At 35.7% G+C, this 17,863-nt stretch overlaps 2 protein-coding genes across 2 annotated transcripts; both read right to left on the bottom strand.

Moving 5' to 3' along the window:
• Window positions 1-1,924: 1,924 nt before the first annotated feature.
• LOC147347249 (olfactory receptor 2B11-like) lies at window positions 1,925-2,866 on the bottom strand. The gene has a single exon (XM_086370541.1). The coding sequence runs from the start codon at window positions 2,864-2,866 to the stop codon at window positions 1,925-1,927; it is 942 nt and encodes a 313-aa protein (XP_086226667.1).
• Window positions 2,867-12,680: 9,814 nt separating this feature from the next.
• LOC147347248 (putative olfactory receptor 2B3) lies at window positions 12,681-13,622 on the bottom strand. Its single transcript, XM_086370540.1, has one exon. The coding sequence runs from the start codon at window positions 13,620-13,622 to the stop codon at window positions 12,681-12,683; it is 942 nt and encodes a 313-aa protein (XP_086226666.1).
• Between the last annotated feature and the right edge of the window lie 4,241 nt (window positions 13,623-17,863).

Genomic DNA, 17,863 nt, shown 5'->3' with positions numbered 1-17,863 from the left:
TATTTGCAGATGACATGATCCTCTACATAGAAAACCCTAAAGACTCCACCAGAAAATTACTAGAGCTAATAAATGAATATAGTAAAGTTGCAGGATATAAAATCAACACACAGAAATCCCTTGCATTCCTATACATTAATAATGATAAAATAGAAAGAGAAATTAAGGAAACAATTCCATTCACCATTGCAACGAAAAGAATAAAATACTTAGGAATATATCTACCTAAAAAAACTAAAGACCTATATATAGAAAACTATAAAACACTGGTGAAAGAAATCAAAGAAGCCCCATTGGTTTTCAAACTGGCTAACGGGGGTTATTTTCCCAGTGTCAGACCCCAGGGCTGGAGTGCCTAATGTATGGCTGGAACCTCTCTTTCCCGGGGAATTTTCTGACTATTTACTTAGTTATTTCTCCTCAATCTATTGTTTTCATTCAACTACCATTCCTGTTGTTTATATTTAGTTTCATGTGTCTATTCTCTAAATCATATGTTTTCTTGCATAATTTCTTATGGTTTCTTCTTTTTGTTTTTGGTTTGTTTGAGATAGTTTTAAATATTTACTTACCCATACTGATAATTTAGTAATCAACAGTAACAATTCAGTTGTCAATTCTTCATTGTATAATTTAGTTTTAGGAAACCAATTTTGAAAAATTTTATTGCACATAAATGAGAGTTTCACTACTGATTGGAGTACTTAGCTGAATTTCATAGAATATCTAATTTTAAGGAAATCATATTGTCTAGGTATTCAATTTGGTATTGTTGCATTTGCCTTAGTGTTTGCTAGGGGTTGTGTTTTTAATTTTTCTGCTGATGCATTTACATCTTTTTTTAAAAGCGTGGAGCATTTGAAATTCTTCAATCTTTTGGCAAATTGTAACCTATTTTGGAGGGGAAGGGTCAGCTTATACCTTGTCCCATATTTGAGATCCCTTCTGACCTCTGTCTCTAATGGATATCTCAATTTGTTTTTTCGATCATGGTCCTCACAGATTCTGCATGTACTTCAAAGTTAACTGAGGCAGTTTCAAAAAATAATTTTCTGGACATGATTTCTTAAAATTCTGATATAGAAGGTCTGTAGAAGAGTCAGTCCTTATAAGTTTAAGGATTGTAATGTGTGCCAAAGCTGAAAAACAGCCCTCTAGCAAGTACAACCATGTGCATCAAATGTGCCTACACATGAGATTTGTCACATAGAGATATTTTAAAAACATGTCTTTCAATATTTTCTAAGACACAATTTATATACATATGAATTTTAATATTTTTATAAATTTCATCTAAAATGTTGTACCACATGTTTATTTTATTTATTATGATAGCCAACAAAGGTCCATCTAGTCAAAGCTATGGTTTTTCCAGTAGTCATGTTTGGATGTGAGAGTTGGACTGTGAAGAAGGCTGAGTGCCGAAGAATTGATGCTTTTGAACTGTGGTGTTGGACAAGACTCTTGAGAGTCCCTTGGACTGCAAGGAGATCCAACCAGTCCATTCTGAAGGAGATCAGCCCTGGGTGTTCTTTGGAAGGAATGATGCTAAAGCTGAAACTCCAGTACTTTGGCCACCTCATGCAAAGAGTTGACTCATTGGAAAAGACTCTGATGCTGAGAGGGATTGGGGACAGGAGGAGAAGGGGACGACAGAGGATGAGATGGCTGGATGGCATCACTGACTCGATGGATGTGAGTCAGAGTGAACTCTGGGAGTTAGTGATGGACAGGGAGGCCTGGCGCGCTGCAATTCATGGGGTCACAAAGAATCAGACATGACTGAGTGACTGAACTGAACTGAACATATTGAAAAGCTACATTTTAGGGAGAATGTTGAGAGGAGGTAAAATCAGAAGTGCTTTTAGAACAGGGGCTCTTCCAAGCCCTATATGGAGAGTATGAAGCACAAAAATAGCTATGTTTATTCTCTTCTTTGATGGTACAATAAGACAAGAAGACTTGTCATTGCCCTTTTCATGTCTTTGTTCCTTAAAGTATAAATAAAAGGATTAAGCATAGGAGTTACCAAACTGTAGAAAAGGGACATTAGTTTGTTCTTATCCTGGGAATTAGTAGAAGGTTGCACATACATGCTAATTACCGGTCCATAGAAGAGAGATACAACAATAACATGAGAACTACATGTGTTAAAGGCCTTCTTCTTTCCCTCTGAGGACTGAATTCTGAGCACTGTAGCTACAATGAACCCGTAGGAGACAAGAATAAGTGACAAGGGAACCAGGGAATAGAAAGTGCCCACAATAGAGAGCATAGCTACATTGAATGTGGTGTCAGCACATGACATCTTGATCATCACTGGGACCTCACACAGGAAGTCATCTACCTTGTTGTTGCCACAAAGTGGCAGCTGGATGGTGAGGGATGACTGAAGCAAGGAGTTAGCCAAACCACTTAGCCATGCCATGACCACTAGGAAGATATAGAGTTGCTGTTGCATGATAACTGGGTACCTCAAAGGCTTGCAGATGGCCACGTAACGATCCAAGGACATCATAGCTAAGAGGATGCATTCAGTGGCTCCCAGGAAGTGAAATACATAAAACTGGGTCACACAGCCTCCATAAGTGATAGACTTATCTGGGCCCCAGAGGTTCAGCAGCAGTTGAGGGGTGGTGGTTGTAGTAAAACAAACGTCCAGGAAGGAGAGGTTGGAGAGGAAGAAGTACATGGGGCTGTCAAGTTGAGGATCTACCCTGGATACCACAATAATCGAGATGTTTCCCACTAGTGTGCAGATGTAAGCAGCAAGAACTACTGTGAAGAGTGGCATTTCCAACCAGGGATGGTCAGAGAAACCCAAGAGAATGAAAAACTTTGGCGTGCTTGCATTGCCTGCATTCATGACTGTTGCTCTTATTTGTGGATTTAAGTCAAAGGAAGATTTGCATTTCAGTATTAAATACTCTTGATAGTCAATTTATTCAGTTAAATAACATGAGTTATGAAGGGATTTTTCTCTGTGGTGAAACTCCAGTGATGTGATTTGATATTTGCAAGGTAAAATTTATGAGACAAAATGCCCCAAATAATGATTTTGTAGTATATCTAAAAGGAAGACTAACAAATCTTGATATTTTACCTAGGAAATGAAATATAGCAAATTTTCATAGTTTAATTATTAGAGAAAAGGGGACTCACAATTGCTCTTATATTAGAGAAAATAACAAAATACAAGACAGTTTCCCAAGAACCACCCATGCTAACTTACTGCCTGTGTTCATTTCCTTCATCCTTACTCAGTTGAGCTTCATCATTCTCTGGTTGAATTTTTGAGTTGTTTTCTGGGTAATTTCAGAATTCACTGGGCTCCAGCTGGATTCATCTGCTTTACACAAAAATAAGACAGAGTGCTTTTCCTTAATCCTATGCCTCAAATCCTAAAATGACTTTTGCCAAAGTAAATTTTTATCATAAAAAGAAACATACACCTAAAAGAAAATGATTCTTTGCAACATGTTCAGAACTTAAAAAAACAAGATAGGCAATAATTGATTGTACAGACTGGCTATATAAGATTATTAAAGGTATCAGTTCTTAAAAATACAGTATGATATATATTAGTGCTTTTCATACTGTGAATTGTAATCTATCACACATTTAACAGTTATATACCATTTTATTGATTTTATAATATTTGTTTCCATTACAAGTGTGAGTATATGTATACATGTGTGACTGGGCTTATTATATAAAATATAAAACTTGCTTTAGGCAGTGGTAAAATGTTTGAAAAAGCACTGGTGTAGTAGGATATGGAATCAGAAAACTGGATCCACTTCACTGTAATGATTAACAAACATATCTTTTATGCATTACTTAAATGTTTGGAACCTCCCTTATCTACCTTGCTGTGCTATTAGGATTAACCAATCCAATATGTGTGGCTATACTTTTGTAAGTAATACTTAATGTTTGGTTAGTTATTTTCATGAAATATAGTGTCCAGGTTGATTAGGAGTCTCTATCTTCTAATCAATTTTTCTTAGGTTATATCCAAATATTAACACTGTACTTATCTCTACCGAAAGAAGTCTCATAAGATTTGCATTTTCTTCCCTTTCATTTCCACAAATTACTCATATCCCTTGGCTTTAACATGATGTTAATGATTTTAAGATTTTATGTCAGCACACATATATTTAAATTATTGAAAATGACCGCTAACACAAACAGTATCTCTAGATTTATTTTTCCAAAATAGGAGCATTTCAATACTATTAATACTAAAGGTGCCAATTTACTTACACATTTTTTTAGTGTGCAGCTTTGCACAAAAACTTGTACAAAATGATATAAATTAATCAAGTTAAACAGATCACAATCACTTACATATAATACTTACTTTAAATTAATGTTGATATTCAATGGTAATACTTCCCTTTATTGACATTGATATTTACTTTCCATCAGGATTAATTGGAGATAAGGAATGTATTTTCTCTCTGTGTTCAGTACGTTTACTTCTTATTGTAGGTCTTTATTTCTTATTGTGGGTCCTTAACATTATATGTATATTTGATTTGAAGCATCTTAAATATGTGTACATATGAAAACCCATTTTACTCTAAAATAATTGCTCAGGAAAGGTTCTTCCTCTTTATATAAAGCTGTGGGACATTTTCTCCATACAGGCAATAAACCTCAGTGGAAATCTCTTGGTAAGAAGCATGATAGAAATTCCCTAGTGGGTATACTACTTTCTTTCTTCTTGCCATAGTAAAATGAAATGATAAATTTTGGCATTTTTTTTGTTGAATGAGTTTAGGAAAATGAATTTATGGGAATGCAAATTAGTATAGCCACTATGGAGAACAGTGTGGAGATTCCTTAAAAAACTGGAAATAGGACTGCCTTATGACCCAGCAATCCCACTGCTGGGCATACACACCGAGGAAACCAGAAGTGAAACAGACACGTGTACCCCAATGTTCATTGCAGCACTGTTTATAATAGCCAGGACATGGAAGCAACCTAGATGTCCATCAGCAGATGAATGGATAAGAAAGCAGTGGTACATATACACAATGGAGTATTACTCAACCATTAAAAAGAATACATTTGAATCAGTTCTAATGAGGTGGATGAAACTGGAGCCTATTATACAGAGCAAAGTAAGCCAGAAAGAAAAATACCAATACAGTATACTAATGCATATATATGGAATTTAGAAAGATGGTAATGATAACCCTATATGCGAGACAGCAAAAGAGACACAGATGTATAGAATAGTCTTTTGGACTCTGTGGGAGAGGGAGAGGGTGGGATGATTTGGGGGAATATCATGGAAACATGTATAATATCATATGTGAAATGGATCACCAGTACAGGTTCGATGCATGATATAGAATGCTTGGGGCTGGTGCACTGGGATGACCCAGAGGGAGGGTACGGGGAGGCAGGTGGGAGGGGGGTTCAGGATGGGGACACGTGTGCACCTGTGGCAGATTCATGTTCAAGTGTGGCAGAACCAATACAATATTGTAAAGTAATTAGCGTCCAATTAAAATAAATAAATTTAAATTAAAAAAAAAAGGACTAAGAATCCTAGAAAATGCAATCTACCTAAAAAATTTCATGGAAAATCTTGAATAACAAAGAAAATTTAAGACAATTATTTTTGGGGTCAATATGCAATTTTCTTTTATTTTTTTCCTCAGGGTATTATTTCTTGAGATTCCTGCAAATAATTTTATTTCTACACAGAGAGAGAAGAGGCAGTCACCTTCTAATATTATTTTTAAGGAACAAAAAGGTTTTTGTCTTCGAATATTTCTTCCACAGTAGCATGGTATAATATAGACTTTTAACCTGACCTAATGCGTGCTGCAATTCATGGGGTCACAAACAGCTGGACATGACTGAGCGACTGAACTGAACTGAATGCTGACTATGTTAAAGTTCCACATTTGGTTTAAACAATTAAAAATGTGTCAAGAAGAAATTAATGCTTCAGTGTTTCATTCATTTATTTAAGCAATAACTATTTGTTGAGTGCCTGCTATGTATCAGTCACTTTCCCTGTTGCTTCAAATATAACACTGACAAAATTACAGACAAAAATTTGCTATAATGAAACTTATTTGTAATAGAGAAGTAATAGATTGATGCTTATTTTCAGTATGTCGGTAAACTTGGCTCCAGAATGATTGAAATACTAGTGAAATACACAAAGGGCAAACTGATATGTGGCAAAACAAGATTTTCATTGATGGTTTTAAACAATCATATAATTTTCACGTGTACAACATTATACTTCGGCATCTGTATCCACTAGAAAGTAATCACCATCACAAGTCTACATGCCGTTCATCATCTTACAGTTGACCCCCCTCACCCATTTTACTCACGTCCCAATACACTTCCCTTCTGGTAACCACTCATTTATTCTTTGTACCTGTAAGTTTATTTTTGTTTTGTTTGTTTTATTTTTTAGATTCCACATATGAGTGAAATCTTACAATAGAAATCTCTGTGCTTCCTATATCTGAATATCTGCTTCCTTCTTTAGGTTCAGGGAGGTTTCAGCCCTAATTTCATCAAATACATTTTAACTCCTTTCTCTCTCTCCTTTTTCTGAGATCCCTATATTGTGGATGGTAATGTGAAGGATGTTGTCCCAGAGTTCTTGTAAACTATTCTCATTTCAAACAAAATGGTTTTCTGTTTTTTTTCTGTCTAATTGGGTGATTTTCATTTTTTCAGATGGCCTATGCATTCTTCTATATTATTTAATCTGCTATTAATTTCTTCTCTTGAAGTTTCATTTCACATACTATATTCTTTAGCTCTGACTGGTCCTTTATTATATTTTCCAGTTCTTTGGTAAAATTCTCACTGTGTTGATCTATTTTTTACCCAGTTCAGTTAACATTCTTATTACTATTGCCTTAAACTTTTTATCAGGTAAATTATTTACCTGTTTCACTAGAGTTTTTTCAGGGGCTGTTGTTTCTTGGTCTTTTATTTGAAACATATTCTTTTGCCATCTTATTTTGTTACTCTCTCTGTCTCAGTGAAATTATGTGAAACTGTTACCTATCTCAGTATTGGAGGTGTGTCTTTGTGTGGGTTCATCCCTGTGCAGTCTGTGTGTGCCCAGGGTGTTTGGAGAGACAGCTGGACCTGAAGTGAGCACTGGCCATGTCTTCCCCAGGGTCATTTTAGCAATAATAATTCTTCTAATCCATAAGCATCTGTTTGTGTCGCCTTCAATTTCTTTCATCAGTGTCTTATAGTTTTCCAAGTACAGTGTACAGTTACTCAGAATAGCACATTTTCTTACATAGCTGCTACAGTTATCAAAACTGGAATATTTTATAGCAATATAACTGTACTATTATCTAATCTACAAGTTATATTCAAATCTTGTTGATTATCTCCAAAGTGTGCTTTATTTTGTTCCCCGTGCAGGAGCCAATCATTACAGAAAGGTACATGAGGCTGGTTTGTCTTAACAGTTGATGCTGTTAAGTTCAGTCACTTGATTAAGGTGATGTCCCCCAAGTCTCTCCTATGACGTTATGATATTTTTTCCTTGGAAATTAAAATGTAATTAGAAGGGAAAGGCCGGAAATTATATAATATCTTAATCCTGATAAAATTTTAACCCATCAATTTTAACATCTATATTTTAATTTTTTTCAGTTTTATTGAGATATAATTGACATAGAGCATTGTATAAGTTTAAGTTGTACAGCATAATGATATATCATGAAATGATGACCACAGTAAATTTAGTGTACATTCATTATCTCACAAAGATACAAATTAAAAGAAATTAAAAAATATTTTTCCTTGTGCTGAGAACGCTAAGGATTTACTCTCAACAACTTTATATATAACATACAGCAATATTAATTATATTAATCCTGTTGTGCATTGTATCCCTATAACTTTTTATCTTATAATTGGAAATTTGTACATTTTGACCACTTTTATCCAGTTCTCTCCCACCCCATACCCTGCCTCTAATAACAACAAATCTGATCTATTTCTGTGAGTTTGTTGTTGAAGTATAATTGAACTACAACACTGAGTGAGTTCCTGGTACACAGCATATTTTTGTACATTTCAAAATGATCACCACAGTAAATCTAGTTACTGTCTATCATCATATGAAGTTATTACACAGCTATTGACTATAGGCTTCACACTGTACATTTTATACCCATGATGCATTTATTTTATAACTGTACATTTGTGTCTGTTAATTTCCATCAACTACTTTTTCCCCTCTCCAACCCCTTCCATCTGGCAACTACCTATTTGTTCTCTGTATCTAGGACTCTGTTTCTGTTTAGTCATGTCTGTACATTTGTACTATTTTTAGATTCCACATGTCAGTGAAATCACACTGTTTTTCTCTATCTGACTTGTTTCACTTCTCATAATACCATCTAGGCCCATCTATGTTGTAACAAATGGCAAGATTTCATTCTTTGTCTAAATGATAGTCCATTGTATATATATTCCATTACCTATTTATCTACTCATCTACTGATGGGCATGTAGGTTGCTTCCATGTCTTGGCTATTGTAAATTAATCTGCAAATGAACATAAGAGTGCATATATCTTTTTTTTCGCGGGGGGTGGTTTGGAGGTACTTCTTTATGTTTTAATTTTTAAATTAACTTTTTTTGGATTTCCAATGCTGTGTTAGCTTCTGCTATACAGCGAAGTGAATCAATTTTACATATATTTTTTTGAATTAGTGATTTTTTTCCCTTTGGATAAATACCCAGGAGTGGAATTTCTGGATCATATGGTAGTTCTATTTATTTTCTGAGACAGTGTTTTGCTCTAGAATATTTTTTAAAATTTAATTTTTTTAAAAATATTTTGAGGAGCCTCCATATGTTTTCCACTGTGCTAAATCAATTCCCACCAACAGTGCATGAGGGTTCCCTTTTTTCCACATCCTCGCCAACATTTGTTATTTGTTGTCCATCTGATAATAGCCATTCTGATAGGAGTGAGGAGATATCTCACTGTGGTTTTGACTTGCCTCTATCTGATGGCTAGTGGTTTTGAGCATCTTTTGAATGTAAGTCATCTGTATGGAATTTTCGGGAAAATGTCTATTTAGGTTCTCTGCCCATTTTTTGAGTTATGCTTTCTTTGTATATTTTGAATATTAACTTCTTGTCAGATGTATTGTTTGCAAATATTTTCTCCCATTCAGTAGGCAGTCTTTTTCTTTTGTTGATTGTTTCCTTTGCTGTGGAAAGGATTTTTTTGTTTGATGTAGTCCCCTTTTAAAAATTTTGCCTTCGTTTCCCTTGCTTGAGGAGATATAGCAAAAAGAATTAAAGTTTGCCATCTCCAGCAGTATGGATGGACTTGGAGGGCATTATTCTATGTGACATAGGTCAGATAGAGAAAGGCAAGTACTGTATGATATCACTTATGTGTGGGACCTAAAAAACACAAAAACTAGTGATTATAACAAAAAGGAAGCAGACTCACAGATCCAAAGGACAGGCTAGTGGTTATCAGTGGGGAGAGGAAAGTGGAAAGGGCAATGTAGGGGTAAGAAAAAAAGGTTTTATGGGACTTTATGAAATCATGTGTGTGAATCTTGAAAACTGTAAAGTGCTATAGAATATAAAGAATCTTTCACTTAATAAATAAGAACCTAGATATATTAGTAAGATATAATGCACGTGAAGAGAAACTATAACCTTTATTCCTAGAGGGATAAACTAATATGCCAGCAATGTTAAAGGATGATTTCTCTTCCATAAAACGATTTGCTTTTACTAAAATACAGTAATGCATTTATGTAATTTTAAAAAGAGAAATGATTACTAATTAATAACTATATGTGACAGTCACTAGATTTTCATTTTTACAGAGAAAGTAAATTTCTTTAGCCTTTGAGAATTTGAGTTTATATCCCACCATGGAATTTTATAGGACCATTTTCCTCACCCCAGAGAGTTTTATATCTCTGAAAATTGTTTTAAAAGAATAAATGAAAATTTGTTTTTTAGCTAAAATTTTCCATAATTTTGACAACAGATATTTTAATTTTTGTCTCCAAAATTAAGTTTTTTGAGTATCTTGGTGAACAAAACCAAACTTTGCTCTTTGCTACAATCTAGGAGAAGGCAATGGCACCCCACTCCAGTACTTTTGCCTAGAAAATCCCATGGACGGAGGAGCCTGGTAGGCTGCAGTCCATGGGGTCGCTAGGAGTCAGACACGACTGAGCGACTTCACTTTCACTTTTCACTTTCATGCATTGGAGAAGGAAATGGCAACCCACTCCAATGTTCTTGCCTGGAGAATCCCAGGGACGGGGAAGCCTGGTGGGCTGCCATCTATGGGGTCGCACAGAGTCGGACACGACTGAAGTGACTTAGCAGCAGCAGCAGCAGCAGTAGTAGGTAAAGGCAATTATCAAATGATCACTTAGAAGGATAAATGCCATAAATGAGAGGTACATGGTGAGCAAGAAAATTTGTGGGTATTAGACTAAATCAGGGAGACCACAAAAAGATTTTCTAATAAATGATGAGGCCTGAGCAATTAGTAATTAGGTGGAAGGATTTGTTGTGACTCTTTGTGACCCCATGGTCTGCAGCATGCCAGGTGTGGAAGGATAAGAATGCTCAAATATTCAGCACTTTAAGGAAAAACGCTAAGTGCAAGACAGAAGGCTGTATGGCTGGAAAATACAGCCATATATTCCTCTTCCTTCGGAGAAGGAAATGGCAACCCAGTGGAATCCCAGGGACGGGGGAGCCTGGTGGGCTGCCGTCTATGGGGTCTCACAGAGTCGGGAACGACTGAAGCGACTTAGCAGTAGCAGCAGAAAAAGAATATGGAACCAGGAGTATGAAGACAGAAAGGAATGGAGGGGTGGGAGGTACAAAAGAGGAATGACTGATTTGTCTTGGTAATGGTTTTGATATGGAAAATTATGCAGGGGATGGTTTAAGATATGGCTAATGGTTTCTGATTTGCAGATTCACAACAAGTGAATCAACTTACTAAAATAGTGAGCTTTAGAAGAGGACTTTGTGGTGAAGAGAGCAGGTAGGTGTTCAGCTTTTGATTGTGTTGAGTTGGAAATGTCTATCATATATTCAAAAAGAGATGGCAGTGGTACAAAATGGTTGGGAAATCTTAAAAATGGCACTTATACTGAGATATAATTGTATTCATTCATTTGCAGTGTCTTGAAATACTTATTGCTTTCTTTTTGTGCTAAACAAACATTTTAAACTCCATATATTTAAACTTTTCCCCTTTCCCATTTATTTGAAATGTCACATTTAGTAAACACATGCTTATTATATATTCTGCCATACTCTGTACTTACGTTTTTATATAGTTTGTGCTTCTGCTACCTTCTGTGCTCTAAGTATTCTGCTTTCATAACTGGATAAAGTCCAAACTTTTCAGTTATCATCTTCAGCTACTTTTGTATGTGGTTTGCAACCTTTTCTCTGCTGCCTAAAATGTTGTCCCATCTATGCTCTTACATTGCTAACTGCAAGTAATCATTTAAGTATCTGAGTTTAAGGGTCGTTTCCTCTGCGAACTAGAATATTTTTCAGTTGAGGAACTATGATTGTTTTCTCTCTGGGGTAGTGCTACCTAGTGGTCAATAAATACTTACTGAGTGACTACCCAAATAAAGTGAATTAATTCAGATCAATGTTAGAAAAAATTCCTATTAACGTTTTTATAAATAATGTCATAATTTAGGGGAGATCCTGTGTGCTTGGTGCAGAACTTGGGAGAAGTAAGAATTTGGGGAATGAAAGAAGAAAGGAAAAAAATGCAATTCATTGGAAATAAAGGGATGAATTAAAAAGAGGGTTGGAAATAAAATTCAACTGAGGGCTTCCTTGATGGCCAGTGGTTTAAGAACCTACCTCGCAATGCAAGGGACACTGGTTTGATCCCTGACCCAGGAAGATCCCATATGCCACAGAGCAACTAAGCCCGTTTGCCACAACTACTGAAGCCTACATGCCCTAGAACTTGTGCTCCGCAACAAGAGAAGTCCTCCCTTTGCAACCGCAGTGTAGGTAGGCCCCACTCACCTAGAGAAAGCCTGTGTGTAGCAACGAAGACCCAGCACAGTGAAAAATAAATAAATAAATAATTTAAAAAGTCAACTGATGTTTCTAGGATGAGATGCATACACTTAGCTGGTTTAAAGTCAGCTATTACTAGATTTGGGACAGACTACATGCTTGGAACAGTTCTGAAGGGTGCATATGAGGATTTGTGTGCTATGGGAAAACTTCTGTCTTGGGATTGCTGGTCATTTAGTCCGAAAGATATGGAACTCCCTAACTAAGGCGGTAGACAAGATAGTTCTCTAACATATAATAAAAGTGGGAAAGTAAACCATCCAAGTGTTCTGAATAGTCAAGCATTGACAGGAGGGAATTAGCATGGCTTGGCCTCAAGAAACAAAGTTCATTGAGGAACCTTATAGAAAGCAAAGGAGCTTTTAGTTTAGAAAAATATAGCTTATGGTCTCAGCATTGCTTCCTTAAGCAAGGAAGATTTTCTAACTGTTGGCCTAATTCCGTAAACTTGTAAAAGCCTAAAAAATAGAAAAATTAATTCAAACACTATTCTATTTTCAAGAGAAAAAAAGACTCAGAAAATTCTCATCATGATGAAACACTTCTTACTTCTTATAGTAAAATGTTAACAGCATCAGCCTCTTAAAGGCTTCCTTCATATCTTTATTTCTAAGGCTATAGATGAGGGGGTTCAACATGGGTGTGAATATCCCATAGAAGAGAGAAACGATTTTCCCCCAGTCCTTAGAGGTAGAAGAAGGTGGTTGTAGATACATGTATATGCCTGTTCCAAAAAAGAGAGAGACTACAACCATGTGAGACCCACACGTCCCAAAAGCTTTCCGTCGTCCTTCTGCCGATTTGATTCTCAATACTGCTTGAGCTATGAAGCCATAGGAGATGAGGATCAATGTCACTGGAATTAGCAGAATTAACACACTGAAGAAAAAAATCTCAGCAACAATAGGCTTTGTGTCAGCACAGGACAACTTGAGAAGGGCAGGAACCTCACAGAAAAAGTGGTCCACTTCTTGATGACCACACCGTGGCATGTTAAGGGTCAAGGAGGACTGCAGCACTGAGTTGCTGAAGCCAGTGAACCAGGAGAAGGCTATCATCCTCAAGCAGAACCAAGGGTTCATGATGACAACATAGTGGAGGGGTCTGCAAATCGCCACATACCTGTCAAAGGACATAACAGCAAGGAGGAGACACTCAGTAGCACCCAGGGCCAGGAAGGTGATGAGCTGGGCCACACAGCCAGCATAGCTGATGGTCTTCTTGTTGTGAGAAATATTCGTCAATATATGAGGGACTGTGCTTGTGGTGTAACAGAGATCTAAGATGGACAGATTAGTAAGAAAGAAATACATGGGGGTGTGAAGCTTGGGATCCAGAATGCACACCATCATGATGGACACATTGCCAAAGATGGTGGTTGTGTATGATATTAATAGTAACATAAAAAGAGGTTTTTGTAGCCAGGGCTTGTCTGAAAAGCCAAGTAGTACAAATTCTTTTGGGGAGCTCTCATTTGCCCAATTCATGGTGACGCACTTATTTTTCATTCCTAAAAATATAAAATAAGGAAGTGGTCAATAGATAATATTGACTACTCTTACTGTAACAGAACTGAATTTAGGATAATCATAGTGAGTGATTCAACACCAAATATATAGTCAATTAAATAGAACCCCGTGAAACATAATATATGTATTGTATGGTTAAAAAATAGGTCTTCTGTTTTAGTATTTATGTTTGACTTTATGAAGAAAATCATCACATTTAAATGCCAAGAATATGAACCTGCATGCATGAAACATGGACAGTTACATGTGCTCAATACATTTCAATTCTTATCCCTTTTCTTATACTGCTAACTTACTTACTTAATAAGTATTTTAAGAATAAATGCTGTTTTAATCCAGTAGTTTTTAATCCATGCTCAAAATGCTGAGTAATATAGAGGTTATAAGAGCATCATGTAAATCTGAACTTGATCTAAAGAAATTATGCTTATTTTAGTAGTTTATTCTTGGGATATTTTTGAGCTGTCTCTCTTAAATGACACGTATGAACATCCATTCCCACAAAGAGCTATCATGAGTATTAGATGCTTTGATTCATGGTAAAAAATTATGACTAACTTGTGATTTATAATGATGATCACAGCTGACATCTCCCAGCATCTCCAAATACCTTGATGAAAACTGCAAAATGCATAAGCTAATAGTTTACTTACTACCATGTGACATGCATTGCTTAGTGCCTGAAATAATTCTTTCTAATTCTCACCAAAACCCTAATAAATGGATATGATCTACATTTTATTGCTACTGTGACTCAATGAGAATACATAATTTGCACACACTGTAATCTTAAGGCCAAGACTCAAAACCAGGATTTCAAGGCCATTCTATTTTATAAATACCTTAATTCCACCTAAATATAGAGAAAGCAGCAAAGGAAGACACAAGAATTGTAAACAATGGAATCAAGGAGCCAAAAATCAAATAAAGTTGATTTTCTTCAATCTGTGGAAGTTATCAGTTATTTAGTTATATGACCTAAGGGCACCTAAATTCCTTTAGTCTACTTTGCATGTTTAAATTGTCATTGCTTAGACCTACCCCATTTGAATTTACAAGCATAAAAATAGATAGTGCTGCTAGACTGACTTAAAAAAGAAGATATAATAAGAAGAATTGACATATTTTATACCAGAGTGGAATACTTTTTTCCCCAAGTTAGTAAAACTGATATATAAACTATAACTTTAGCATGGGATGCCTACATGAGAATGAATAGAGATGGTGCTAAGATCTATAATTCTTTCCATTACATGAAGTTTTAATTTTGGCTTTTTAGCTACAGATATACATTATTTAGTAAATACCAATAATACACTGTCAGTTGAAAAATAGAAAAGGATGTAAGACTTGACTTATTTGTGTGTACATTTAAATTTTCACATGAAAAAGTTCATACATTGATAAAGGATAGTCAAGATGAAAAATGTGCAGTTTATGGCAAAAATGGTTAACATATTAAAATGTAAGTAATTAGTACATAATAATTATGAGAAAAGGCCAAAACTCCAATAAAAAAAGAGCAGTGGATATAAATAGACAGGTTGGACAAGAATGAAGCAAAGGTGAAAATAGAAAAGATGTGAAATTTTTCATCAATAAAGAAACAAATCAAAACAGGGAAATGCTACTTTGTCTACTCACTGCTGCTGCTGCTGCTAAGTCGCTTCAGTCCTGTCCGACTCTGTGCGACCCCATAGACGGCAGACCACCAGGCTCCACCATCTATGGGATTTTCCAGGCAAGAGTACTGGAGTGGGTTGCCATTTCCTGCTCCTGTCTACTCACTAGATGGTTTTTCCTGTGGTCATGTATGGATGTGAGAGTTGGACTGTGAAGAAGGCTGAGCGCCAAAGAATTGATGCTTTTGAACTGTGGTGTTGGAGAAGGCTCTTGAGAGTCCCTTGGACTGCAAGGAGATCCAATCAGTCCATTCTGAAGGAGATCAGCCCTGGGATTTCTCTGGAAGGAATGATGCTAAAGCTGAAACTCCAGTACTTTGGCCACCTCATGTGAAGAGTTGACTCATTGGAAAAGACTCTGATGCTGGGAGGGATTGGGGGCAAGAGGAGAAGGGGACAACAGAGGATGAGATGGCTGGATGGTATCACTGACTCAATGGATGTGAGTCTGAGTGAACTCCGGGAGTGGTGATGGACAGGGAGGCCTGGCGTGCTGCGATTCATGGGGTCGCAAAGAGTTGGACATGACTGAGCGACTGATCTGATCTGATCTGATTTCTTTTTTCACATCTTTTATTCAATACTCTTTCACATTTTGTATGTCTCTGATGTCATTGATGTCATGATGCTCATTCATTAGTTCATTTTTTACATTGTCAGAAAAATGAAATTACCCTTTGTAAAGGACATTTTCATCCCACTGTTATCATAACTCTTCTCTTATTTCTATATTCTCTACTAATTAAAAGAATCCTAAATACTCCTTTTTTTTTGTATGACAATATAATGGGCAAAGGAGTGAAATGATAACAAGTATTTTTGGAGCCACTGAAAATATTTGAGCTTTATTTCAAGATTCCCAGGAAGCAAATTGAACTCTGGTTATTGAATGAGAGGCAACCTAGAGGCAGGGAAGTATATGAAATGATCTTGAGAGATCTTTCCCACTCAGTGGTAATAACATAATTCTGTTAGTAGACATCACTCACCTTTTCTTTTTTCTAGTGTTGAAAAGATGTCTACACCATTCTTTGTGCCATGTTTTGAAGGAAGTTTGGTCCAAAAATAGGATGAAAAATGCAATGACTTTTTGACATTTCACCTCTTGTGAAATTCTTATTCAACTACATTTTGCCTACAGATTGAGAATGAAATTAGCACATAACTGGACTGAATCAAAAACATATGAGGAAAGTTCATATGATGAGGTAAAAGTATATTAGAGTTAGTGTCTTCAGTCACCCAGGTGTTTTTGACTGACGCTGGCTCTTCTCAGCAAGTTCCTAATACAATGAGAAGCTGATTTTATAAGTACCAGCAACACTGACAGAGTCATGGAGAGAGGCTTTAGCTTTAACTGAAGGCTTACCGTTCATTCAATGCTCTGTGCTCTTTTAGCCCTAGGGATTCCAGAGTCCCTCAAGTTTAATTGGTCATTGTGTCCAGAGTGAAACTATGTGAACTCTATTTCCTGTAAGGGTAGCATAATATTGGCACATAGATGGTTCACACATATTAAAAACTAGATTGAAAATACTAGTCATGAAGCATAGACCATGAAAAATAAGTTTGGGAATTGTTTAATCAGGAAAGTACAAGACTACATGAACTTTTAATCCATTCTTTTAAATAGTCTCAGGGTCAAATACTGAGACCACAGATGGTGTACATGGGATAATAGTATTTCTATTGTTATTGGTTTTGTGATGAATGTGTTTGGTCGAAACCTGCTAGAGAGCTCCACATTAAAAAACTATATCATACAAAGTTACAACATAAAAATTAACACACAAATTTAAGGTTAGCATGAATTCCTTGGGGCAGTATCACAGCTGACACTTGAACAACATGAGCATGAGCTGTGAAGCCCACTGATACACAGATTTTCCATAAATATATAAAAATATATGTATAGAGCATCATGTGTAAGACGTGTGGAAGAGGATAGTGTATCCTCATGTAGGCATGAGTGATACTTGATATAAAATTAATACTTAAGTTTTTTATTGCTTATAAATTCGCTTTCAAAGAATTACATTATCATATAGTATACTTCTTTCTCTCTTTCACAGTTAGAGAAACTATGTTTCAGCCTATCACCACAGGTAAGTAGTTTTTAAGAAATGTATAATATTCTGAATACTGTATTATGAATATGACTATATAACATAGGCCATAAACATTTTTAAATGATTCATTTAGTGTATAAGGTAGGCTACTGTGAAGCAATTATATCACTTGTTTATTTATAAAACATCAGTAATTAGCTCATTTTTTGTTATCAATGTATAAGTCATTATACCTTAAAATAAATATGAATTTATTTTTCACATTGTCTTTTTATTTTTTGATTTCTAATAATACATATATACAGTATTTTGTATCATATAAGACAATATTAATGTAGGTACTGACAGACGATTCATCTTGTAAACAGAGGATGTAAACTTATGGTATCGATAAATACAGTGCCTACTGTAAATGTATTTTCTCATCCTTATGTATTATTAATAACAT

The sequence above is a fragment of the Bos grunniens genome, chromosome 23 (assembly GCF_055505025.1).
Source record: "Bos grunniens cultivar Pamir isolate PY7600 chromosome 23, Bosgru_T2T1.0, whole genome shotgun sequence".
In the NCBI taxonomy this organism is placed as follows: Eukaryota; Metazoa; Chordata; class Mammalia; order Artiodactyla; family Bovidae; genus Bos; species Bos grunniens.
This window is presented reverse-complemented; position numbering and strand designations above follow the sequence as displayed.

What these genes read in the sequence shown, in the direction of transcription:
- LOC147347248 (XM_086370540.1), bottom strand. Translation starts at nt 13,622, where the DNA reads ATGAATTGGGCAAATGAGAGCTCCCCAAAAGAATTTGTACTACTTGGC.
- LOC147347249 (XM_086370541.1), bottom strand. Translation starts at nt 2,866, where the DNA reads ATGAATGCAGGCAATGCAAGCACGCCAAAGTTTTTCATTCTCTTGGGT.